At 58.4% G+C, this 18,835-nt stretch overlaps 1 protein-coding gene across 1 annotated transcript; it reads right to left on the bottom strand.

The window, feature by feature from the left end:
• Positions 1 to 1,435: 1,435 nt before the first annotated feature.
• On the bottom strand, positions 1,436 to 16,726 carry RGS19 (regulator of G protein signaling 19). Its single transcript, XM_014873795.2, has 6 exons — positions 16,597 to 16,726; positions 5,686 to 5,822; positions 5,387 to 5,523; positions 3,899 to 3,973; positions 2,662 to 2,896; positions 1,436 to 2,147 (listed from the first exon to the last, which is right to left on the bottom strand). Exons 3-6 carry the CDS (start codon positions 5,485 to 5,487, stop codon positions 1,959 to 1,961), a joined length of 600 nt encoding a protein of 199 aa, XP_014729281.1. The 5' UTR covers positions 5,488 to 5,523; positions 5,686 to 5,822; positions 16,597 to 16,726; the 3' UTR covers positions 1,436 to 1,958.
• Positions 16,727 to 18,835: the final 2,109 nt, after the last annotated feature.

Below are 18,835 nucleotides of genomic sequence, written 5' to 3'. Positions count from 1 at the left end.
AGTGTCCTCGCAGTGATGCCGAAAAAAAAGCTTCAGGATCTGAAACCCACGCTGACCACAGCACTGGCTCGTGTGCTGGGAAAGGGAGCCAGCTCTTTACCAGTGCCTCTTGCCTTTCTTCTTGTGTTCCTGTGAGGAGCAGAGCTGAGCTTGTGTACAGCCTTCTGACAACCCTGAATTAGGTACCCAGAGTCCCAAGCAGGAGTTTGGGACAAGTACCATGTCATTTTACAGTGCCATTTTCTGGGATAACACCAAGGAGAGCCAGGGAGGGGAAGCACACTGGATAAAGAGGTGTTTCAGAAGGTATTTAAAAGGGATTGGGAGCAAGAGAAAAACTAGATTATCTTGTGGCAGTGGGGTCTTCCCTGTGCAGAGACCTCTGTGGTGTGTGGAGGGGCTCTTGAACATGCTTCAGGGATTCTCAACCTCCAACCCTCAGGCAGGGGCCACATTTGAGTGTATTTCCCTTACTCACAGAATCAACCCAGAGCTAAAACTTCCCCTGTGCAGGGTGGAGATGCTGTAAGGGTGCAGACTGGGGGAAAACCTGCCAGTAATAACAATACCGACATTCCTAATAAACCATTGCTGGTCTCTCTCAAAAATACATTTTCTTGAACTGTATTTCCATCTTGGCAAAGAAAACTAAATTTACTGACATGAATTTCCACACAGTCATGCCATGAGGAAGGAAGGAAACAAAAACAAAAAAAGCTGAAAGAATTGGTTTGTTTAAAAAATATGTTCAATAAAAAGCACTTTTTTCTTTTGGAAGGGCTGAAGAGAGGAGGGAAAGGGGTGGATAAATAAGAAACTGCTGTTGTGGATCAGGAAAAGCAAAGACTGGCAGCAAAACCCCTGTGTTGGCTTTGTTTCAGTGTGAAGGACAGGGACAAACATGTTTTAATCCTGGGTACTGAGCCTTCAGTAAATCATTCCTTGTGCTGTGCAAAAACATGGGATTTCTGTATCCTCCCTCTGACACTTCCCCTCCCGTGTGGAGCCCAGATCCCTGCTCAGTGTGGGACCAGGGCAGACCCCTGGGCTTCTCCCTGCTGGCAGGGCAGGTCTGGGCCAGCTGGGAGCTCTCTCATGCAGGTGTCCTGGTACCTGTGGGTTCTGCAGGGGGGCAAACAACACCTGCACAGGTGTTTTCCTCATCTCTGAGACCCATGAACCAGGGATGGAGGATGCTTTGGGTTTGGGGTGATGGCGTGTGGTATCCTGGGGCTGAAGCAGTGCTGATGTGTCGTGGGGACTGGCAGGGGAGGCAGCTGTAGGACACTCCCTGCCCACCCCTGAGCACATCCCCAGGGTCCCTTCTGGTGCCTCAGAGCTCTGCCCTCTGCTCCATGTGGATGCACTGGGAATGCAAACAGGCTCTAGCACCACCCCCCTGCCCTTTGGGCCACCTCAAAAAGCTGGAGCGAGGTAAACCTGACAAGTTTTTATATGTACAGAGATGCTCATCAACCCCCCCTCCCACACCTCAAGTTCCCCCAGTAAAAGCCAACCAAAAGAGCATTTAAAATTAAAAAAAACAAAAACAAACCCAAACCAACGACAGTCAACCTCCCCCCCACCTCAAAAAACCCCCAACCCAGTCCCCAACTGGGTCTCAGGTGGCAAATGGGGACGAGCCGTGTCCCCAGGTGTGGTGGAGATGGGATAAAGTGACCTCTTCCAAACAGGGTGTGGGGGGAGCCAGGCCCCAGGCACTGTCCCAGCTCGCTCTGGCCAGCGCTGGGGACGGGGCAGACAATCAGTAGTATGAGCTGGCCCAGGCTGTGTCCTGGGGACAGTCCTGGAGTGTGACCCAGACACCGGGGTGACAGTTCATAGGTAAAAAGCTAAAAACTTGGTGAGGTCTGGCAAGGAGGGTGGCAGAGGGGAGAGGCACTGACTGCCCCTGGCCACCATGTCCCCACTTGTGTCCCCACGGCTAGTGGGTGCCCTTAGGACTCCGAGGAGGAGTGGGAGACGGTCTGGAGCAGCGATTTGTAAATGGCAGAGTTCAGGAAGCGGGGGTAGGAGTCTCTGTGCATCAGCGTGTAGATCTGGAGCTGTGCGTCGTCAAAGGTGTGTGAGGACGGCTCCTGCATCTTCCGGTTGATGACCTCCCGCACCCGCGAGTCCAGGCTCACCTGGGAGGCACGGAGAGAACGTGGGGGCTCGGGGACACCCAAGGACAAGCCCCCGGCCCATCCCTGCACCTCCTCTCACGAGAAATTGGGTGACAATGCAGCACCAGGTGTGGGGTGCTCCGTCCCAGAAGATACTGGCACTGGAGCCCTGATGGTTGGGGAGGGTTGCAGGGGGGAGTGGGGATCTCTCTGGGTCCCCTCTGTGTTCCCCGGCTGGGCACAGGGAGGAGGGTGGGGTGGTCCCGCCCTGGGTACCCCCACTCCGGGGATGCTGCAGTACGAGATGCAGCATTTCCTCGGCCCGCTGGTGCCCTCGTGAGGTCTCGGCCCTGCAGCACAACCTGGCCCGCGGTCCCACTGCCAGCAGCGTCCCGGGGGTTTTGGGGGGCTGAATATCCCCTTCCCACCGCCGTTACCCTGCCAAACTCATCCCCAAAGTGTCACAGGGCTCTGGCGGCAGCTGTAATTGAGCCCTCTCCCTAAGAGCCCTCCCCTCAAAGGCTCTGCCTCCTACCTCCTTGGGAGAGAGGATGGAGATGTAATCCTCATAGATCATCCTGGCCTTCTCGTCGATGGTGTGCTTGTTGCACTCGGTTTTGAGCTCCTCACATGCCAGCCAGAAGAGCATGTTCTCCTCGCTGTACTCAGTCCGCAAAAACTCCCGGAAGACATTGCGCCCTGCCGGGCTCTTCATCAGCTTGTCAAAGGACTGTGCCCAGCCCTGCACCTCCTCTGGCGTGGGTTTGGCACTGACAGGTCCATGGGAAGGCAAGGGGATGGTGTTACAGGCGGTCAGGAATCCCACTGTGTCCCTCCTGCTCATCCCTGGTCCCGTCCCAGAGGAACTGTGCCTAACCACATCCCCCGTGCTCCTGACGTGGCTGTTCCTGCTCAGGGGCTGGTGGTACTTTCAGAGGTCACTTGTGGGGTCTGTCCTGGCTCTGCTCAGCCACGCTGGAGCATGGCCTTGTTTTGGGCTGGATTTCCCAAATTGGAATGTATTTTGGTGCTGGCTCTGCATAAATCCTAACAGAAGGAAAAGCCCTTTGGTGGCGAGGCAGCTCTGAGCCAAGAGAGACTGACATGAGTCCATCACCCTCTCAGCTGGGGAGGGAGAGAAGGGGGGGAGAGGAAGGGAGGGAGGCTGTTTCCCAGCAAATGCTCAGCACTTGTTCAAGCAGGCCAGGTACACTCATTATCCATGGCTAATTAGCACATCTAACCCTAACCCAGCTGTGCCAGGCACTGCACAGAGCCCCCGTGGCTGGGTGTCACACTTGTCACTCAGGGAACGGCTGCTTGGTGCCGAGCATTCCTGGAGTGGTGTGCTGGCCCAACCCACTCCTCCCTGAGTGGACATGGACACTGCTGCTGCTTCCATTTCAGTGGGAAATGGAATGGGAATGGCCTCTCCCCTCCTCTCCCTGTGACTGCAAGAAGCTCTTGGTACTGAGTCTAAATGGGAGAACGAGGTCCAAAATCTGCTGAGGTTCTTCCGTGCCTCAGTTTCCCTTTGCAATGGGGCCAAGGGCAGAACCACAGTAGGATTCAGCCTGTGGCTCCAGGCTCCCTGTTTCTTGGTGAGAACTGAGGATAAGCTGCTGGACATATCACCAGGAACCCCTGAGTCCTGGTGTCCTGACCTTCTGCCTGCTGTGTACCCCAAGGTCCTGGCTACCATGGAGGGTGGCAGAGGGGACAGTGCCACGCTGTGCTTGTCACCCCGCCCACTGCACTGCCCCTGCACTCACCACGCTTCACAGTTTGGGATATTCTCCAGTTTGGTCTCCCGGGATGCCCTCCATGCTCGCTCTCGGTCCTCGTTCCTAACGGGGAGACAGAAAGGTAGTCAGGGGCATTGGGGACACATGCACACCCCACCTTGACCCCTGACCTCCATGGGCACAGCACCCCCCACCCACACCTTCCTCTCACCCACTGCCCCGGTGGCATCCTGGTTCCCTCATGCAGTTTTGCTGTCACCATGTGAGGGTGTCCCTGTGATGTCCCTGTGCTCAGGCACTGCTGTGGCCCTGGTCCTGCTCCACCACTCAGGCTGTGTGCCAGGGATGTGTGCCAGGACTGAGCTGTGCTGGAGTGGCCACAGCAGCCGGCAGAGGTCAGTGCTGGATCGGCCCAAGGCAGAGCTGTTGTGTTCACAACTATTGTAAACTGTTGTGTCACGGATAATCACCAATAAATAAACAGCGTTTGCTGGTGATGTGCCAGCACCAGTCCGGCCCGGAGGCAGAGAGTGGGATAGAGGTGTTGGGGCCCGGGGATGCGGTGTTCCCTATCCCTGTGTCCCCTTGTCCCTGGGGGCGCTGGTGGCACAAGTGGAGAGCAGCCATCAGCCAACTTCCCCTGGGCCCTTGAATTTCAGTGCCCAGCACTGACCACAGCCCTTCCTGCTTGCGACACTGTCCCTCAGCACTCGCACAGCACTGGCTGTGCAAACCTCTGCCCCAGCGTGGGCAGCTGGGTGGGCGAAGCTGTGGCCACGTCCCTGCCTGTGCCACCCCCAGGGCTCACTGCCTGCCGTGCCTGAGCCCCACTCAGCAACCAGCACCGCTTGCTCCAGGAACCGGATACAGGAGGGGTATCTGTCCCATCTCTGGGATTTCTGCTCCATCTCTGCTCGCAGGCTCTTGCAGAGGTGAAGGAGAGACACAGGGAATGCCACCAAGCCTAGGGCAGTTGTCTAGGAGGGAGATGCACAGGACTCAGCTCCAGGGTTTTTTGCTCCTCCAAGCTTGCTGCTCTTGGTGGCTGGAAAGACCAAAGCTCCTGCAAATCCAGAGCCATCAGCAATCTCTGAATGAACAGATGCTAAGGAGGAAGAGCAGATGGGCTTTCCAAAATCTGGGCTATCCAGAGAATAAGGAGCTGGAGATGCTCAATAAGGACAGGAGACGCAGATGGAGGCAAGCAGCTGGTTCCATCCTTGGCTTTGGGCAGTGCTGGGAGGGCAGGGCTGGACTCTGTGCCCGCTGCTCCAAGGCAGAGCTTCCCAGAGGGCTCGTATGGACCAGGACCATCCTTTCCTGGAGACCATCAGGGCAGCACTGGGGAGTCCCACTGCTGCTTTCTGCTCTATGTATTCTAAGAGATTTTGCTCATGAACAGGAGTCGTGGTGCACCCAAGATTCTATGCCGGCCCTGCCTATGGGATGATGAGGTGGATGGGTGATGCTCACTGTCCCTGCAGCAGCCAGGGCCAGGTGGGCAGTGGGACGTACCACGAGCAGCTGCAGCAGCAGCACCAGCAGAAGCAGCAGGCGTTGGGGCGGTGGTTGCTGGCGGGTTGCACCGTTGTCGGAGAAGTCTCATGCCGGGACATCGGAAGGAGTGACTCTGTGGACGCGGGTCCTGCGTACTGAAAGGCAGGAGGGTGGAGAGGGTCAGGGAGCTGCCAGTGATCATCCCCCACCTTGTGCGAACACACAGAGATAAAGGAGAACCCCCCCGTGCAGTGACTTGCTGTGATTTAGTTTTGGCTCCTGCTTGCCACCCTGGCCCCCAGCCGGTCACGCCTCACCTGCGTCCCAGCCTCATACACGGCGGGCGGGGTTGGGTCGTGCTTCAGGGGCTGTTCTGCAGCTCTCAGCTCCTCCCAGCCCGCGGGTGAGCTGTGAGACCCCCCGGCTAATGTCCCTGCCGCCTCCTGGATGGAGCCTGGGGAGAGGGAGAGGAGTGGCACCAGGTTACTGCACAGAACCCCCGGCCTCGAGCGGCTCTGGGGGCTGCTGAGTGCAGGGGAAAGCCCTGGGCAGGTGGCAAGCGAGGGTAGGGCAGCAGGCAGAAGGTGCAAGAAAAGGAAGTGAGAAGGAAAGTAGAGGAGGAAATTGGGACATGCTCTGCCAGCCCCCTGCTTTGCCTGGGATCCCATCCCACACTTTAGGGATGCCGTGGGGCTCACCGCCTGCAGTGAGGGGCTTGGCAGGGTGAGGGGCTCAGTGCTGGCCCTGCACACCCCTGGCCTGCCCTGTGCCGTGAGGAAGAGTGGCTGAAATCCCTGGTGTCTTCAGACACAGGATGGGGAAGTCGGAGCTGCTCCACGGCATCATGTGAGTGGAAGGAAACAGGGTGATGCTGCTGAGTTTTCACAGCTCCTGGTGCTAAACCAAACCTTGTCCCATGCCACCTGCCTGTCCCTGCCTGTACCACTGGCTCAGCCTAGAGCAGGGATGCTCCTGGATAGGAGAGATGCTGGGTGCTGGGCTCAGCAACCACTGTCCTTCTGCCAGAAGGAAGGAATGGGAGCAGAGGCAGCAGGGCAGGGAGAGCCCCTGGAGATCTCAACCTCAGCATCCCCACCTTGAGTAGCCCCAGCTCTCATTGTCTTGGGTGTGAGTCTTGCTGTGGACTCAGCAAGGAGACAGAGCAAGAGTGTAGGGTGCAGCAGGGGACACAGCTGTCCCCAGAGCCACCCATGAGCCCTGAGGGTAGAGCCCTCCTGTTCCCAGCACAGCCATCACCCAGCAGTGCCTTCCTGGGCCCTCACAAACCCTCCCACAGTCCCAGTGCTCCCACAGGAACGAAAAAGGAGAGAGACTTTGTTTCACTCCCAATTGTCTCTATTTATAGCCCCAAGTACTGGCAGGATGGCTGTGACCTTGTCACCCGGTTCAGCAGCAGCTCTGCTCCCTCTCGCTGCCTTCAGGTCTACTTACCCCCCACTTTCTCCTTTTCCTTTGCTTCCCCTGGCCCAAGCACCTTCCACTCCCAGCCCCCTCTTTCCCACTGCCCACCCACATCCCACTGCTCATCCCATGGCACCAGCACTGCCGGGGGCTGTGGCACCAACAACAGGAACTTGAGTCGAGGCTGTGGGAATGGGGTGAGCAGGACAGCCTGAAGACTGGGAAAGCCCCACTCCCTCCCAACTCAGCCTGGCCCTGCCACAGCCCTGGGCTATGGAATGGTTGGACTGGGGGTGACTGAGGGACTGGGATGTGGGAACAGCGTGTGGCTTTGCTCTGTGGGGACATCCAGGTACTTCGCTTTGCTCCTAGGCCAGAGCTGAGCCCACACACCCTGCAGAGGCAGCAGGAGGGGGTGGCATCCCCTTCCCATGCCAAGGCGTGTGCTCAGCACCCGGCCAGGAGCAGGATCAGGTCACTGCCCACCCTGGGTGCTGTGGGACACACCCAGAACCAATCTGGAGGAGAGTGCTGTGCCATGGGGAGCAGGGAGAAAGGAACTGAGGGTCTGCACAAGGACCACGGGTACCTTGTCTGACAGCACTAAGAGGTGATGCTGGTGTGATCCTTGTTGGCACCAGAAGGCAATGCCAGCACACTCTGGTGGACACTGAAAGGCACTGCCATCGTGGTCTGGATTTGCGGGGATGATTTCCCAGCACTGTGCACCCCTTAATGCCCCTGCCACCCCCACCTCCCCATGCTGGGGGGGGCTGGGTGCCGTGGGGCTGTCACCAGCTGCCCCAGTGCCAGGCCCTGCCATGGGGCTGGCGGATAGGGAAGTGCTGCAGGGAAGGCGAGGGCGTGCGCTCGAGGCTGCAGAAAGAGGAAGGACGACAAAAAGGGGACATTTCCCCACAGAGAGAAGAGACGCCCCAAAAGCCACCCTCCCTGAGCTCCCCAAGCCCTTCATGAGTCTGGGAGTCCCTGAGCTGTGCCAAGTGGCATCACACATCCCTGATGTCCCCATGATGTCTGGCACCACATTGTCCTCTTGCTAAATGGAGCGGGGACCCTCCATGCAACCGGACAAGATGAGCTCTCCTCAAAACCACTTCTAAAGGGGAACCTCCCCTTCTAACAGGCCTTGCTGAGATGTTGGTCCCATCCCATACACCTGCACATGAAGCTCCCTGTGCCCAGCTCACCCTGGGCAAAGCAGCCTCCCCCAGTTCTGCAGCATGGGGCACAAATCAGCACCCACCTCAGTGCAGGGGCACTCCCAGCACAACCTGTGCTGCCCCACAACGTGCCCACCGACCCTGTGCTGTGGCTGCTGGGAGGACTGGGGGGTACGGGAGCAGCTCTTGTGGCGTGTCCATACCTGCAGCCTGGCCATCACACCAGCCAGGGTGACCCCGGCTGGCTCAGGGGGAGCGTGGCATCGCCAGGACCGCCGGGCCTGCGGGCAGGGAGGTGGGGGAGAAAAGAAGAGAAAGAGAAAAGAAAAGCAGCCGAACACATCCTCTCACAGGAAAGGGAGTGGTAAGGGAAGTGGCAAACTCAACCGAAGAGTTCAGGCCTTTTTTGGGAAAGCCCCAGCCCGGCCCAGACACTCTCCTTGCTGCTCCATCACAGGGCCAGCATGGAGGGGCACAGTGGATCCCACCAGGGCTGAGCCAGGTCAGCCCCCAGCCTCCCAGGAGGGCTGGATCTGGCAGCAGCTGCAAGCACGAGGGATACCAAGATGGGGCTCCCCAGCCAGGGCTGGCACTGATGGCAGCTTGTCAGAAAGTGCCAGGCACGCTGGTGTGAGAACAACCCCACGGCCAAGGAAGTGGCTCTGCCGAGAGTGACAGGCAGGTTGTGTCCCCAGGCTGCACCGAGATCCTCGGTGACCAGCCGAGGCCACTTCAAAGCCACAGTGCATTCTGCCACGCTGTGCTTCCGATGTCCCCGGGCTTCCAGCAGCGCCCGCAGGGCACAGACACCAGCAGCGAGATGGGCAGTGCGGGAAAGGGGCTGAGCTGAGGGTGGGCTGAGTCAGAGCCGGCGCTGCCTCCCGGCAGCATCGTCCATGCGAGGTGGGATGTGCCAGCCTGATGCACAGAGCGCAGCCCTGCTCCCTCGGCCAAGAGTGACTCACAAACAAAGTTGTTTGGTTTTTTTCCTCTTCAGGAAAAAAAAACCAAAAAACAGAAGAGAGAGAGAGAAATCAGCCGCCAACCTCGGTTTTCTTGATTAAATTCACCGTCGGCAGTGCTGTAGGCGGAGGAGACTCCAGCCCACAAGCGACCAACGCTGCTTGTGGTCTCTGCTAGCGGCTGCCCCTCAGTGGCCCAGTCTCACCGCAGGTGAAAAAGGGCAGCAAGGGGAGAAGGAGGGAGGAGGGAAGCTGGCACCCACCCCCGCTCCCATGTGCCTGTTATCAGCTCATCCCAGCGCAGCCGCTTCCCTCGCCTTCCCCGGGACACGAGCTGTTATCGCCTCTCCTCCCCAGCCTGCACACCCGGCACCCAAAACCCAAGGCGCCTGTGCTGCTGCTGTCCCCAGCGCCACTCCATCCGGATGGAAACCCTCCCGTCACCCAAAAGTCACCACCGGCTACGGCAGCTCCTTCCTCTGCCGTCACCCGCTGGCGCTCCAGGGGCTCAGCCGGGCTCCGCTCCTCTGGGCACCTGAACCTCGTTTATTTCCCAGATGGTTTTCCAGGAGTCCCTTTGCTGCTACAAGGCAGGGAGAGAGCTGGGGCTGTCAGGATACAGCCATGCTCCCACGACCTCTGGCACCCCCAGTTCACAGGCAATGAGAGTATTTTTATTCTCTGGCCACCTCTTGCTACGCTCCACCCCAGGCAGGACCTTCCCTTCGTACTTTATGGGTCAAAACCGGGACAGCAGCTTTGCTGCTCATCACAGAACCCTGCAGGGGTCGTTTGGGTGGGGACAATGAATAAACCCCCAGTGGCAACGGAGACACCATCCCTGGCCAAGTCCCTGTCACAGCCCAGTGATGCCTCAGCCAGGAGCAGCACCGGATCTGCCCCCTCTGCATGCCTTGGAGGAGCCGCGAACACCCATCACCTGCTAGACCAGCCACGCTGGATCAGCACAAGGAGAGCCTGGCTGCCCGTGTGCTGCTGGATTCTCCAGTGTCTAATAAGGGCTCAGCACAGCCTGCAGCTTCCCCACCCCCTCCCTGGCATTCTCCCAGGAGGTCCCAGCACCTCTGATCTCAGCCAAATTTGGCTAGAACCAGCCACTGAGTGCAACCAGGGGCGAGGCAGCCCAGCAGGCAGCTGGGGTGGGTGACAGGGGGCTGGCACCCCCCGGGACCCCTGTGCCGGGGTTACCCCATGGTAACAGCCGAGGAGCCCCACAGCTGCCTCCCGCCCCCGCAGCCTGTCCCAGCCACCTGCCAGCAGCACAGGAAGTTTTAGGAGTTATTTTTAGACTCGGTTTTCAATCCCCCCCCCCTCCTTAGCAATCTTTTAGAAAAAGATTACAGAGGTTGAGGGCTTGAGCCCCTGGGCTCTGCGGGATGGGGCTGAGCTGACCCCAATCCTACCAGCACAGAGGCGCCAATGATCCCTGGCAGTGGCTGGGTGGGCTCTCCGGGTCCTGCTGGGATGAGGGTATGGTTATGCTCATGTGGCTGCACCCTGCCGTGTCCTCACTGGCCTGCGAGCCCGTGGCACTGATAACACCACAGATGCGCCCACACACGTGGCTGAGGTGGCCGTGGCCAGCGGGTACCTTGGGGGAGATCCTCTGCCCTGCAGTAATTTCTCTGCCATTTCCAGAGGCTGGAAAGGCAAATCCTGCTGATGGGAACTGTGAGACGCTTCAGTGTGTCCAAACACCTCCCCAGTCCTTTACACCACGAGAGCTGACAGCCCCTCTCCTGCCAGGATGAGGAGGATGCCAGGGTCCTTCTCCAGACCAGCCATCTTCTCTGCTCCCAGTGCATTTCTGCTTGAGCACTATAAGCCCTCCCAAAAGAACCACGTGAACCTCTCCAGCACCTGCTGGGAAGAGGAGAACAGACCCACGGCTCTGTCCTGGCACCACGGCTGCTGGGCAGCATGGCAGGCACAGCGCTGCCAGCACTCACCCCCCTGATCCCAGCTTTTGCACTGAAATAGAGTTAATTATTTTATAGCATACAAATAGCCCCATACCAATCAGCTGGGGGATTTAGTAAGGCAAGCCCTGACAATTATGTTTCTACTACTACTAGAGGTGGTGTTAGGGCAGGCGCCTGTTCTGCCTTCGGTAATGATTCATGGGAAAGGAGAAGATCAGAGATCAATACTCAGCAGGGGCTAAACGGATGGAGGGGCCTGGTGGTTGATGGGAGGGAAGATCAGAGGAAAGGGAGGGATATGGCACTGGCAGGGCCAGGGTAAGAGCTGAGCTGGGTGGGTGGCAGGGTGCTCCTTGTTCATAGCAAGCTGCCAGGACCCTGGGACCACAGGACAGGGGTAATTGGAGTGATGAAGAATGGCATCTTTCAAGGAAATGAGGAACCAGACAGAGAACCAAGGCAGGATTGGGATGAAAAGGAAGGGCACTGCATCACAAGGTAATGCTGGATCAAAGGGCTGGCTTGGCACAGCTCTGAGAGCTCCCAAAACAACTGAGGGATGATTTTCCCCCCAGCACAAGACCAAACCCCAGTGGCTGCATCCAGAGGCTGCATGGGAGGCACCAGGAGGTTCATGAGGAGGTTTGGGAGCCTGTGCTGGCATGGGCAGGAGGTGAGTCTGACCATGCTGAGGACAGGTCTGGCCCTGCTCCCCAGCCACACTTCCTGACCAAAGTGTGGCCCCATGTGGCATTGATGTGGTCAGGGCAGGGCTAAGCCCAGCACAACCAGCAGTGGGACCAGCTAGACCAGGGCCACACCAGCAAGACAGCTGGGGACAAGGGGAGCACGTCCCAAACGCTGCACCCAGGGACATTTGCCCACCACGGTTTATTCAGCTGTGGGTGCTGCTGCCTGCACACTGCCAGCCCTGCTGGATGCCTTTGGAGGCCTGGCTTCAGGCAGATGTCACTTTGTGCTGCTGGGGACATGTACCAGGGCTGGGACATGTCCCCAGCATCAGCTCCCTGTACTACAGCTTTCAGAGCTGGGCTGTCACTTGTACCAGCAAAACTTCCTCCCACATCAGACTTTGGGCCTGCATTAAAATACTGACGGATGGAGGAATGAGCGCCCCAGGAGACCATCCTGCACACAAACACCCAGGGAAAAGGGGATCTGGTGACTCAATGTCTTTGCATTGCTCTGGACAACCCCAAGGTTCACAGGTGACCCCTGTGGTGTGGTCACGGTGCCAGTGAGGCTCTGCCCTGCCCCAGCCACCAGAAAGGATCAGAGTAAGCAATTCGTGCCCTCTGAATCCAGCTGCCCTGGTGATTTAAACACCAACCAAAGAGGAAGATTGTTCAGCTCCATCACCCCAGGGAGGAGCTGGCAGTGTGGGGAGGAAGGAAGCACTGTCACCCCGTGTGGCCCCATGCCACAGAGGTGGCCCTGGCCCTGGGGCAGTGTCTTGCAGTGCAGCTGCTGCATCCCACTGCTGCCAGACAGGGCAGGCACGGCTGGGGTGCAAGACCCCGGCCATGGTGGGTGCCCACTGCAGGCACTCTGGGCTCAGATGGTGGGAGTGGGCCTTGCAGGGGATCTCAGAGACTCCTGATTTGACAGGCCATGGTGATGCCTTTTGCTGAACCCCCAGGATGCTGCAGGATGCAGGTCCCATCAGAGGACATGAGTTGCTGTCACGGAAATACATTTCTGCAGCCCAAATCTGCTTTGCCAGCTCTCTCCTGGTGAAACCCACACCAGGCTCTCAGGCAGCATCTTCCCTTCATTTTTGTTGTTTTTTTTCCAGTCTAGCTTGAAGCTTTCTGTTGCTTTTTTAGAGCTCCTGCCTACTAATGCCAATATGAACCTGTTTGTTCTTCTCCTGCCCTTTGCCCTGGAATGCTGCTTGGGCATTCGCCTTCTGTCGAGGAGCTACAGCCCTGCTTGGGCTCAAACCTGCAGGAGGGGGAGCAATTGGAAAACTCAAACCTTTTAGGCTGAACCAGCAGTGCTTCCAGCACTGGGAGTGGGCTGCCAGTGCACCCAGAGCCACAGCCACGCACAGGAATGTCGTGAGCTCTGCTCCCACCGTGCCCATCCTGTTGGTTGCTGCCCTGGAGGCTTTGCAGCATTTCTGCCTCCAGAGTGGGCAAGTGCTGACAAGTGAGTTTGGAGTGTGGCAAACCTGGGCCCCCGAGCCCAGCGTGTCTCCACAGCAGGAGCAAAGAACCCTCAAAAGGTCAGCCGAGGCTGGTTCCAAGTGGTTGGAGAACTGGAAGGGCGGCTTGTTCTAAAACTCATCCATACATTTTCCTGCTGTCAGGAAACCCCCTTTTTTCCATGTCTAAGATGAATGGTGAAGCTGAACCCCAAAGGTCTTTGTTGTTGTTTCCATTGCTGCTCCACCCTTCTCCTGGTTAAATTTTGCTTCCACGAAATGGCCAAGGGCAGGAGGTTTTGCAGGATGGGTGAGTGGCAGAGCACTCCCTGCCTCTCCTGGTACACTCATCCAGAATGACTGAGGTCCCATGGACCCAGAGGAGATGATGGGATGGGCTGAGGCATCACCCTCCATGTCCAGCACAGTGTCTGGGGAGGGGGAAAATCACAGGCAGGAGGCTTCTGTTACTGGTCCACACCGAAGAAGGAACCCAGTGGATTTCCAGCCAAAAATAACAGAAATAAAATAATTCTCCATGCTCCCAGAGAGCACTTTTGCTGAAGGGTGAAAAGTTGACCACAACTCTGGGTTTGCTGCCTTGTTTTACACTGTGCTCGGGGTCTGGATGGAGCCTTCACTAGTTTCACCCCGAAGCCACCAGCTCTTGTGTCCCCAGGTCCTGAGGAAGGCTGGGGAACTGCACAGAGAACTCACCCCAGGGCTTGTGAGCCAGCACAGCCAACGGCTCCTGCAGAGCATGCACAGCTGGATTTAAGACATTTGATCCCTGTGAAAAGTTCTGGATGTCCTGAAACCTGTGGGAGCAGAGGGGAGAGGTGGCCAGTGGTGTTACCAGAGTCACCATTACACTCACGGAATGGCCAAGGCAGTGAGGATTTAGGATTTTCTGCAGGTCACCCTCCCTGTGCTGCATAGGGCAACCCATGGAGAGGCAGCTGGGAGAGGAAATGGTCTGGCTGACCCCAGCAGTGATGGGAATGAGCTGGAGGAGGCTTGAGTGGTGCTGGTGCAGGATGAGCAGTGAAGTGGGAGATGCATGGGGCTGGATGCTGGTTGCCTGAGCCACCAGAGCTGGGGCAGTGATGGCACCACAGAGCTGATTCCCAGCCTGTGACAGGATGTTTGGAGTCCCTGCAAGTTCAGTTCCATCCCCTCTCACAGCCCGGAAGACGTCAGACACTTCCCCTATCCTGTGCTCCCCACAGGTAAAACCCAGATTGTAACACATGGAGGAGATGCAAAAAACTCACTGATAAAGTCCAGGATCTTTTCTTCTCCCCAGAATAAGAGACAACTATGAAATAATGTATATAAACAGCTGGATTTAAATCTTCCCTCTCTGAACAGCTTCTGTAATGGAAATGCAGAGATGTGCAGATGAATAAGGAACTGAGCAATAGGAAGTCTCGGGTGAAGGCCATGGGCACCAGATCACTCGGAACCTGCTGCTATTCCAGGCAAGAGCCCACACTGCTGAACCCTGAGAGTGTGGCATGGCAGTGCTGGTGCCTGCTGGCCTTGCTGTGCCCTGCCTGTTCTTTTTTGGGGTGCTCAGGCATGGCCAGGGGTTGGTGCATGAACTGATCTGAGAGGAGCTGGGGGGTAAAGGCAGAACGGCTCTTACCTCCTCCTAAGCTTTCCAAAATTATTTTATCCAGAGGATAAAATTTGGAAAAAAACCCAAAAAACAAACAAGCAAAAAAACAAAGAGGAAAAGCCCCAGCAACTCGAGCTTATGCTCTGCAGAGGCTGAGGAGCGACACAGCGGCTGCTTTTCTACTCCTGACCTGTTGCTCACAGGGAAGAGCTCTGAGCACTGAGCTCACCCACTCACTTTGCATCAGCCCAGCTGAAACCCAAGATGCTGGAGCCCAGGTCCGGCTGAAAGCAAAGACTACAACCAAATCTCAGCCAAGATGGGAGAAGATGCACTTCAGGAGGTGGCAGAGATGGGCTGCTCCAGTACCTTGGGCAGACTCAGAACCAACTACCCTGCCAAGGTATTTTTCTCCCTTACCCTTTCTGTGTTTCATTTGAATTATTTATCTGCCTTCAGTTCCTTCTTTTTTTAAATAATAATATCAAAACAGGTGCCTGCACCCTGACTGAGATACATTAATGTCACTAAACTCCTGCTTCTCCACTACAATCCTGTGAGGTGGAGGTTGTTTAAATGCTGAAGAACATGACTGTATTTTGATTAGTGGCTTGAGTCATTTGTGGGGAAGGGCTGACGCGGAGCAGCTAAAATCCTTGTAGGGAAGTCTGATGTGGCGCTCTCCCTTGGGAGATACTCTGAAATATGTGCCCACTGGGGTGACCCGTTTTCCCAAAGAAAACGACGTGCACCAGGCCAGCAAATGCCACGGCTCCGCTGACACAGGATGAGCATCTCCATTGACGGGGATGGAGATGCATCCAGAGGGGAATGAACTCCCCTCGCAGCAGGGGAATCCCTCCCACTCGCTTAACACTTTTTGTTTAGTTTCTTAAATAAGGCCATGGATCCGTGCCAGAGCAGCCTCGTGGAAGCGGCGGGGAGAGGGAGCTTCCCGGGGAAGCTCTCGGTGCCCGGGGACGCGCGGTGGCCGCGCCTGGCCCTCTCCATCCCCTGGCCACCGAGACGCAGCGCAAGTGGCGGCATCCCGCGACGCCTCCACGTGACGGGCTCGTGTTGGGCGACTGTCGCGTGTCACGTCCCTTCGGGGGACAGCCGCGTCCCCGACACCACCCAGGCAGGTCCCTCAGCCAGCCCCTGGCCGTGCCGCTGCTGGAGAACCCCGCGGGGACCGGAGCTGGAGGCTGCCCTGACCTCAGGCAACCTTCCCGAGCCCCGGCCGGGTCAGGGCTGCCCATCGCCCCGGCGAGGCTCAGCACCCTTCGCACGGTGCCCCGGGAGCTCTGCCCGGCCGAGCCGCTGCCTGGATGCTCCGGCGCCGCCCTGGCACCCACCTGTGGGTGCAGAAGAACTGGGGAGGCCTCCGGGGGGGGGAATCCTCCCTGCAACCCCCGCCCCGGGCTGGGCAAACCCCGGTGCAGCCGGCCCTGCGGCTGGAGGGTGCCCCCCTCCTTCCCCCTCTCTCCATCCTCCTCCTCCTCCTGGCAGGAGCCCTGCCCTCCCCTGGGGGGATGCGGCGGGGAGTTCCCCCTCCCTGCTCGGTGTTCGGGGTCCCCCCGCCCCGCCGGCCGGTCCCCACGGAGCATCCCCCCACCCTAGCGCTCGCACATGGGGCCGGTGACAGGCAGCAGCCGGACACACGGACGCACGGACAGACAGACAGGCGCGGGCAGGGCTCTCCATCCTCCGCGGGGCTCGGCGCGTGTGGGGGGAGCCGTGCAGGAGGGAGGATGCCCGGGGCAGGGGTCCATGCAGGGGGAGCGTGCAAAGGGGCTGGGAGAGGGAGAGGGGGTGTGCAAAGCGGGGTCCGCCGGGGGAGCGAGGCTGGGCTGGGCAGCGGGCGAGGGAGGGGGCGATGGGTGCGCGTCCCCCCCATCCGCGGCAGCCCCTGGCCGGGGCGCGGGTACTCACGGGCCGGGCATCCGCGCCGCCGCCGCCGCCGCCCCCGGCCGCCGCCGCTGCGCTGCCGCCGGGCTGGGCACCGGAGGGAGAGGGAGCGGCAGCGGGAGCCGAGCGGCGGCGGCGGCACTGCGCAGGCTCCGGCCCGGCCCCGCCGGCCACTTCCGAAAGCGATTGCAGCCCTGGCACTTCCTCACGGCACACACACACGCACACACACACACACACACACCCGCACACACACACCACCCACGGGGCCAGCCCCCTGCCCCCAGCGCCAGCACCCGGCACCCACTGCTGTGCCCCAGCACCAGCATCACAGAACCGGTACTGGTACCCACTGCCAGCACCCTGCACCCAGTGCTCGCACCCTGCACCAGCACCCAGTGTCAGATATTGGCATGCAGGACAAGCACCCACGCGCCCACTAATGATAACCAGTACCGGTACCGCGCACCCAGTACTGCGCCCAGCACCAGCATCACATACCCAGTTCTGGCTCCCAGTACCAGCACTCTGCACCCAGTGCTGCACCCAGCACCAGCATCACATAGTCAGTACTGGCTCCCAGTACTCACACCCTGCACCCAGTACTTACACCCAGCATTGTGCATCCAATACTGGCGCTCTGCACCAACACTGGGGATCCCCTCTGACCCTCTGGGTGTTCTCCCATCCCCAGGGGCTGAGGAAGGGCTGTCTGTGAAGCTTCCCCTCAACTGCTTCCCACTCCTGCCATGGAGTGGCTTTCCCTATGTCATGGTTTCTCTGCCTTTTTTTTTTTCTCAAAAGCAGGGATTACACATCACTAAAAATAAAGGGTGATAAAACTTTGGGAGAGAAAGGAGGCATAAAAATTTCATTATCTTGCCAGCCAGGGAAATGATCCCACTTTATTATTTAAAACCTCATTAAAAACCATTTCCCTGGGAGAGACAATGATCAAACCACCATCTATTTCAATCCTCGAGACGTGCACTCGACGACGTGGGGGACGTGTTTAAAATAGGCCCCAAATGTGATTCCTGCAGTGAAAACTCCACCCCGACCCCCACCCATGCAAGCAGCATCTCTGAGCTGAATCCCTCTGCCTCTGCACTGGGGGATCAGAGAGACCCGATGTGCCTCCCACAAATTTCAATCTGCCCTGTTCAGCACTCTGGATTTTCCTCTTTTCACCCATCCAGCTCAGGACAGTGGGATCTACACAGCTCTCACCCGGGGGCAGCTGCCCCAGGATCTCTGCAGACAAAGCAGGGTCCTTCCTCTGACTGCAACTTTTGCAAATCCTCGGAGTAACTCCAGTGTGGAATTGTGACTGCCAGTCTGCTCCCTCCTGCTGTGTGACCGGGCCACAAGCCCTCACGATTTTCTTTAGCAATTCATTTAACTGAAAGCTCACAAATGCCCGTAAAGGCTCCCACGTCTTCAGGAACCGTTTTTTAGTATGTATTCGGGATTTTTAGAAACTTCCACGAACATTTGCCCCATCCCTGGAATTGTTTACGGCCGGGTTGGAAGGGGCTTGGAGCAGCCTTGTCCCTGCCCATTGCAGGTTGGAATGAGATGAGCTTTAAGGTCTCTTCCAACCCATACCATTGCAGGATTCGATGATTTGGGCTTGTGATTTGTTGTGAGTCTCCATCCAGTCTGTCCCTTCAGATGATGACAAGAAATCACGGTTGTGTTTGTTTTTTTTTTTTTTTTTAAAGTGCGGACTGGGAGGAAATGCTTGGAGCTTCCAAACCCCGTGCACAATGGGGCTGTCAGTGAACAGCCAGACTCGCAGCACTGGGTGCTCAGGGTGCAGCAGCTCGGCCTTGCATCTTTTCCAGCAATTGGAAATGCTGCCATCAATAGCCAGGAACACTGCTGCGGGTCTGGAAAGCTGCTCTTCCCCCGTGCCAGCCTGGAGAGCTCCCGGGAAAGGACTGGCATCATCCTGCCGCGCTCGGAGGCACCGGCGGACAGAGCGGCAGCTCTCTCGGGCCGTGTCGGTGCTGAGCGGGGACAGCCGGGGGCGGAGGCGCTGCCCGGAGCTCCCCGTGCCGGTGGCTCGGGGCCGTTCCCGCGGCCGCACCGGAGCCGTCCCGGCGGTGCCAGCCCCGCGCCCGCCGCTGCAGTAGCGGGACCTGCCCGCAGGTGCCGCCCGACTCCGCCGGGAGCGCGGCCGGCGGCGGCTCGGGGGGACCGGGAGCTCGGCAGGTCCCGGCGGTTCTGGGGGGCCGGGAGCTCCGCAGGTCCCGGCGGT

Source organism: Sturnus vulgaris, chromosome 17 (genome assembly GCF_052056855.1).
Source record: "Sturnus vulgaris isolate bStuVul1 chromosome 17, bStuVul1.hap1, whole genome shotgun sequence".
In the NCBI taxonomy this organism is placed as follows: Eukaryota; Metazoa; Chordata; class Aves; order Passeriformes; family Sturnidae; genus Sturnus; species Sturnus vulgaris.
Note: the sequence above shows the minus strand (reverse complement) of the source record. Positions and strands in the feature narration are given on the sequence as shown.

What these genes read in the sequence shown, in the direction of transcription:
- RGS19 (XM_014873795.2), bottom strand. Translation starts at nt 5,487, where the DNA reads ATGTCCCGGCATGAGACTTCTCCGACAACGGTGCAACCCGCCAGCAAC. An exon ending in TGCTGCTGCAGCTGCTCGTG is followed by an intron (nt 3,974 to 5,386) that starts GTACGTCCCACT and finishes TCTCCCCGTTAG; the next exon opens with GAACGAGGACCGAGAGCGAG. An exon ending in CCATCCTCTCTCCCAAGGAG is followed by an intron (nt 2,148 to 2,661) that starts GTAGGAGGCAGA and finishes CGTGCCTCCCAG; the next exon opens with GTGAGCCTGGACTCGCGGGT.